The sequence below is a fragment of the Lagenorhynchus albirostris genome, chromosome 10 (assembly GCF_949774975.1).
Source record: "Lagenorhynchus albirostris chromosome 10, mLagAlb1.1, whole genome shotgun sequence".
NCBI lineage: Eukaryota > Metazoa > Chordata > Mammalia > Artiodactyla > Delphinidae > Lagenorhynchus > Lagenorhynchus albirostris.
This window is the reverse complement of record NC_083104.1, coordinates 65,462,449-65,469,077: the sequence shown is the minus strand read 5'-3', so window position 1 is coordinate 65,469,077 and position 6,629 is coordinate 65,462,449. Positions and strand designations below refer to the sequence as shown.

General features: G+C 50.4%; 1 protein-coding gene across 1 annotated transcript; it reads right to left on the bottom strand.

The window, feature by feature from the left end:
- Positions 1-3,733: 3,733 nt before the first annotated feature.
- RPL10A (ribosomal protein L10a) lies at positions 3,734-6,549 on the bottom strand. The gene is made up of 6 exons (XM_060162660.1): positions 6,406-6,549; positions 5,984-6,058; positions 5,828-5,908; positions 5,325-5,473; positions 4,220-4,392; positions 3,734-3,937 (listed from the first exon to the last, which is right to left on the bottom strand). The coding sequence occupies exons 1-6, from the start codon at positions 6,408-6,410 to the stop codon at positions 3,767-3,769; spliced, it is 654 nt and encodes a 217-aa protein (XP_060018643.1). The 5' UTR covers positions 6,411-6,549; the 3' UTR covers positions 3,734-3,766.
- Positions 6,550-6,629: the final 80 nt, after the last annotated feature.

Here is a 6,629-nt window from a genome sequence, read left to right as displayed (position 1 = left end):
CAGATGGGGAAACAGAAGAGGTTAAATGCTCTTCTCACTCAGCTGTCAGTGGTAAGACCAGGATTTGAACCTGGTCTTCTGACTTTAAGCCCAGGCACTTGGTATACTATTAAATAATCAGGCAGCCTTTTGTCTTGGTCCACTGCACTGGAGGGACCCAAGACTGTTGCTTGCAGGATGGGGAGTGTGCCTGGAGCCCCAACCAAGTGGGAGGGGTTCCTGGAGATGGAAATGGTTTATGAAAGACCCACCATGTGCTATGCCTAGGGCTGGATGCAAAATCCAGTCTCTACTAATAGGTCATTGTATGTGTTGGGTGCTTGAATCATCATCACGTGGGTTGCCCTCATGCTCCTGGAGTAAACAGCCTGCAGGTGATTTCTATTAGAATACTGTAGGTGAAATATGGCTGGCCTCCTCACTGGCCACCCCCCACCCTCATATACGAATGTAGCAGATACAGGGGCACAGGGGCGGGTGATAACTACATAGTTTTGAGGTCTCAAAATAGGGAAGGAACCAGGATAAGAAGGTTGGTCTTGTGAGCCCAAAGCCCAGGGCTCTCTCCTGGAAGTGGCTCTCCCTGACCAGGGTTCTGTGGAAAGCTGCAAGAAAAGGCCAAGAAAACAGGGGCCCAAAGAAGAGGCCGGTAGTTCTCTTTCCTGCCCCTCTTGTTTCTGATGCCCCTAGGGAAGATGGAGGTGGGCCATCATTTTGCCAATTCCACGGTCAAAGCCTGAGCAGTCCTGGGGTTTCATGGGGGCTCTTTATTTCCTTCTAGTACAAATGCTGGAGAACTGGGGCTCCCCAGATATCTGAACCCTGAATTCTAACTCAGATGCACACTAAGCTTTAGTCTAAAGCCTAAAACCATCCTAGAGGCTGGGGTTTAAGATAGCTCAACCCTCACTTAGAATCGAATCAGTCTGCCACCACACGTGTTCTCCGTTGTTTGCTTTGCTTTCCCATTCTGCCTCCTGCTTTTTCCTTTCACCTCTATCATGGTGCCACGGGCCTCTGGAGCGCAGGCACCACGGCTCTAAACAGCTTCTGGGCAGGCCAGCAGAAGGTGGTGAGTCATATTGGTTTAATATAGACTTAGTTTTTAAGTACTCCTATCCCAACACATAAGGCATAGATTTATAAAGTGGAGTGGGTTTAATTTTTAAATTCAGGTGATGCAAATCAATAATCCAGTAGGACTCAAGTTCCCAAGTATTTCTAAAACATTCCTATAGTTTCCAAAACTATTTTTAAGGATTTCAATCCTTGGCTCTTTTCAAACAAGAGGGTGTGACTGATTCTGAAGGCACCTTGTTCTCCCCACTCATCACCATTAATGAGATAGATGTCCTTGGGATGGCCTCCATTCAATCTGTCCTAAACCCAACCAAGGCAGACAAGCAGGGACTGGTGTGCCCGCTCTGGTGCACACGTGTCTGCAGCTATACCTAACTGCCATTTTACAACTGCTGTTTAACCGAACACTAAGTGCCTGGCACTGTGCAAAGCCCGTCATGCTTTTAGTAGGTACCATCATCAGTTGCACTTTCAGATGAGTTTTCTGGAAGAGGCCGGCTCAGCAGCCTCCCACGGCTCCTGAGTGGCAGAGCTGGGATTCACTCGGGCACGGGGGGGGGGGCCTCAGCCCACAGACAACCACCCGGCTGGTCTTCTTCCACCCGAGAAATTGTATGCACAGTGTCATGGGAACCTCCCCTGAAACCCTTGCTCCACTGTGACGCTGCTCATTGATAGCACAGCTATTGGTGCAAACAATTGTCTTCCTGGCTTCTAGAAGTGGTTTGCTTTTCTCTCACAGGCCCTGTGATCATTATGGCTCTCAGGGTTGGCCACCAAAGGTGCACTGGGGCCCACCTTAACAAGCGAGACCTGCTTGTTTCCCTTCACCTAATGGTCCTCACGTCTTTTATTTTCTCTTGCTGTACTCAGCTTTGTAAAAGACAGGGTATAAAATGTACTCATACTTGGGCTTCCCTGGTGGCGCAGTGGTTGAGAGTCCGCCTGCCGATGCAGGGGACACGGGTTCGTGCCCCGGTCTGGGAAGATCCCACATGCCACGGAGCGGCTGGGCCCGTGAGCCATGGCAGCTAAGCCTGTGTGTCCGGAGCCTGCACTCCGCAATGGGAGAGGCCACAACAGTGAGAGGCCTGTGTACTGCAAAAAAAAAAAAAAAAAAGTACCCATATTTGTCAATTACTTTTTATATTATATTCCTCTAGTCATCAAATCACAAGTTTTCCTGCCTTATTTGAGCTGTTGCCTTTCTCTGATTACAAAAATCATTGAACTTCAGAAAATCCCCTAAATCACATAAACTCCCAGCTTTGAATGTGGTCAACATTAGTATGTAAGCTTCCAACACTTTAACTAGGCATAAAGTTTTTTCCTTTCAGTAAAATTGGATCCTAACTAGTTTCACAGCCAGCTTTTCCCCCTCCTTACCCATTGGGAACATTGTTCAACAAGCCTAGGTATTTCATCACTCCTAACTGTGGTTAAGGAGCAAGTTAGGCCTATCACCACCTTGAGAACCAAAATTCTCTGCTCATCACAAGATTAGCTACTTTACCTGCAGTTATAACTTGAAAGCTAAAATGACAAATCTTTTGGTGAATACCTTGTGCTTTTCACTGTTCAAATACAGATAAAGCTTGTTTTGAGAAGGTGCAGCATTTTTTATTTATGCTTTGATTAGCCTTTCAGGTCTAGTTCCTTTATTTACCAAAGTTAAATGAGGCAGATTAAAGTCAAAGGTTAGGGACTTCCCTGGTGGTCCAGTGACTAAGACTCTGCACACTCCCAATGCAGGGGGCCCGGCTTGGATCCCTGGTCAGGCAACTAGATCCCTCATACCACAACTAAGAGTTCACGCCACAACTAAAGATCCACCGTACAGCAACTAAGACCCGGCGCAGCCAAATAAAATATTGTAAAAAATAAAGTCAACGGTTAAATCACAGGTATTTCCCACCACACCAGAGCCACCTTTCCAGTGCTGGGTGCTGGAGGCAAGAACGGCAACAGGAAGTTCCTCAAGCCAGGGAGGGGGCCTAGAAGTTTCCACAGGCAGATTCCACCCATTTACCAAACTCCCCTAGACAACAGGGTCCCTAGATCAGAGTATTATCAGGTCTTCTCATTTTTCTTCCTAAATATCTTACCTAGTAAATCACTACCCCCAAACATAAGGGTACTCAATTTGTGCGTCAAGAAAGCAAATACTAGACCAGTTTCTCAGGGTATGTGGACCACTCTAATCAGAAGCATCTAGGAAGCCAATCCCAGGCTCACCAAACCCCAATCTCCATTTGTAACTACTTGGGGATTCCTGCAGACCAAGACCCCAAATGATTTCAAGGGATCAAAAAGCCCTCCAAACAAAAAGCCCATGTTAAGAACTGCTGGCATACCGGCCATAGGTTAGGCATGCTGCCAAGGAAAGGCCAAGTCAGTGTCCTCCATGTGAAGGTTCTAACCCCCCACTTTCCACTAGTAACAGGCAGCAGCAGTACAGGCTGGGCTAATGGCCCCGATCTGCTCTTCTCAGGGTTATTTGAAAAACTTCAGCCCTGATTAGCAGCCCTATTAGTATCCAGGAGATCTTAATAAGACTCCATGTTTCTGAGGGCAGAAAGAATGCCCTGCCTTGTCTGCAGTAAATGACTACCCATCACTGGCTCATCAGTCCCAAAGCCACAGGAGACGGTGGTAATGGTGGGAATATGGTTTATTAAGCTGTGCCTTAGTACAGGCGCTGGGGCTTGCCCATGGTGCTCTTAATGTACAAAGCCCGAACGTTCTGCCAATTTTTCTTGAGCAACGACACCAGGAAGTTGACAGCTAAGTGGATGTTGTACACAAGCTCATCATCTGTCATTTTCACGTGGCCAACAGCCACTGCCAGACACAGCACCTGTGGGGAGAGGAAGGTCAAATCAGGTTGGTGGCTAGATTCAAGAAAATGTAGAGTGGGCCCGTCTACAAGCCAGATGGCCCATCCCTATGACCTCCAGTGACCTAATGAGCAGTGCTCTGGCCCCAGACCAAGACCAGAGTTATTTGAAAAGCTTCAATCCTGTTAGGTGACTGTCACAAGTCCTAAGTATCCACAGAAATGCAAACCAGAGCTCCCACTTGGAGAACGTGGGTCAACTTCACCACTGTTCAACCTATGCAACTGGCTAGACCTTCTCACCTTCTTCATCTGGAACTTGATTGTGGACTTCACTTCATCAACTTTGGCCACCATGTTCTCATTGTGGGTCAGCAAGGAAGGGAACTTGCCGGCCTTATTCAGGCCTGGGCCCAGGATTCGTGGGATCTGCTTGATCAGAGACTCTGAAGCCAAAAAGGCATCATACTTCTTGGCTGGTAAAGAGAGGAAGCCGTTAGGACCTGGCCCCTGAAGACACCTCTAAACAGGGCTATGAGACAGCCGCAGAAGTGGCCTCTAACCAGCAATCTACCCCTTCCCCAGCTACCGAGTCTTTTTTTTTTTTTTTTTTTTTTTTTTGCGGTACGCGGGCCTCTCACTGTTGTGGCCTCTCCCGTTGCGGAGCACAGGCTCCGGACGCGCAGGCTCAGCGGCCATGGCTCACGGGCCCAGCCGCTCCGCGGCATGTGGGATCTTCCCGGACTGGGGCACGAACCCGTGTCCCCTGCATCGGCAGGCAGACTCTCAACCACTGCGCCACCAGGGAAGCCCAGCTACCGAGTCTTTTTAATCCTCTCCCCATTCCAGTATTATCTCCATCCTCTGGACTTTTACTGGCCCAACATTCACATGAAACCCGGTAGAAGTCCAGGCTGACTCACAACCCATCTTGCAATGAAAATGCTCACGCTAGTTAAGTCTGCCTGGTTTCAAATCCTGCCTTTTTAGCTACACAACTGGGTTACCTGTTTATCTGTAAAATGCTCAAATCACATAGCCTAAAGGTTAAAATGAAATATGGAAGTTTTAAGTAGAAATTTCAATTCAGAATGTACCAACACCTGACCTATCAATGTGACAGTTCTCGCTTGCTTAGAAAAGAACCACTGCTTGGCTTTCTTCCTTTATTAAATCCAATTCTCAAAGCAAAATAGAATTTTCACGTGGCTAAAAAATACCAGTCAAGTTAACCAACCACAGCAGATCCTTTCTGTCCTGACTCTACCCCACCATCACTTTAAAATCCAAGTGGCAGAAATACTCCTGTTCTACCACTCCAGTGAGAACTGCCTCCACCCTACCCCACATACAAAACCACACCATGATGGGTGGGTGGCCGGGGAAGAACCACACCAGGCACACTCACCCAGCTTCTTGACCAGTTTCTTATTCTTGTTGAGTTTCTTCAGGGCCTCGATGTCCATGTGGGGGATATCCACAGCCTTGGCCTCATCACAGTGCTGCTGGTCCCCCAGAACACACACGGAAAACTTGGGGCGGGGAGTGGACTTAAGCCTGCATTTTGGGGAACAGTATAGGTCACACCCAGCCCTGGGTCCCAAGGGCAGATGAAGGGGTCTGGGACCGCTGCAGTACTGAGCCTTACCCAGAGCGTCCGCATTCACCAACAGCTAGTTTGGCTTCTCAAACTAGCCGGCGGGCTCAGCCAAGGCCTCCCCACGCCTCCCCTCTTGTTTTAAGACCCAGGGTGGGGGTCCGTCCAGCCACGCCTGCCCGGAGCAGGGGGTCTGCACTACCCGAGCACTTCAGTGCCACACGTGCCTGGCCGCCTCGGGCTCAACAGGAGCCTGAAGGGAGGAGACAGGCATGGGGACACTGAGGGCTGGGTGGGATTAGAACGGTGCCAACCTGACGGTGCCCGAGAAGCGTTTGTCCTTCTGAGGGTCATAGTTCTTCAGGCTTATCTGAAGCTCCACCGTCTCCAAAAACCTTAAAAAAGCGTAACAAAGTTAACGGACCATCCGCGGCTTCCCAAAGCTGCCCTCCGCGGAAGTCCGCGCTTACTTCCGGCGCTTGCGCTGGTTCCCGTGCAGGACTTCCCGCACTGCCTCATAGAGGGTGTCTCGGGAGACTTTGCTGCTGCAAGAAGGAAACAAGACGAGCGATCAGGACCAGCGAGCAGTGGACCAATCCGTTGGAGTGTCAGAAGGCTCAGGCTCGGGGATGGTCCACGGAATACTCCCCGGGTATTCCGGACGCCAAGTGAGGCACTCTGGACCAGATGCAAACCCCGGGGAAGAGGGGCCCTACTGGCGGCCGGCCTTGGCACGCGAACTCCAACGCCAGGCCCGTAGGCCGAAGCCTGGCAAAAATGCCCCGCTACGAAGCATAAGCAAGGACCCCCGATTCCGCCCGTAGTGTCTCCCTCCCCACGGGAGCGCCCGGAGGCGCGGATGAGTACGGATATCACTCGAAGCGCCACTAACCTCATAACTCCTGCCGCCGCGATAACCGGAAAAGAGACAACTCAGTTCGCGCACGCGCTCAAATAGGACCTGGTTATCGCGAGAGATGCCTTGTTCCCGCGGCTTCCCCCTTGAGAGCAGTCGGGTCGCTCAGTGCCGGGGGTGGGGCGCCGCGGCAGCCGCGTGTTGCACTGCTAGACCTACGCGGAGACCACAGAGCTGCGGCGGTCCCGGGCGCCCGTTGC

Bases quoted from the DNA above. Each gene is read 5' to 3' on its own strand.
- RPL10A (XM_060162660.1), bottom strand. The intron at 5,909-5,983 runs GTAAGCGCGGAC...CGCTTTTTTAAG, and splicing joins AACCAGCGCAAGCGCCGGAA to GTTTTTGGAGACGGTGGAGC. The intron at 4,393-5,324 runs GTGAGTGTGCCT...TCTCTTTACCAG, and splicing joins GAAACTGGTCAAGAAGCTGG to CCAAGAAGTATGATGCCTTT.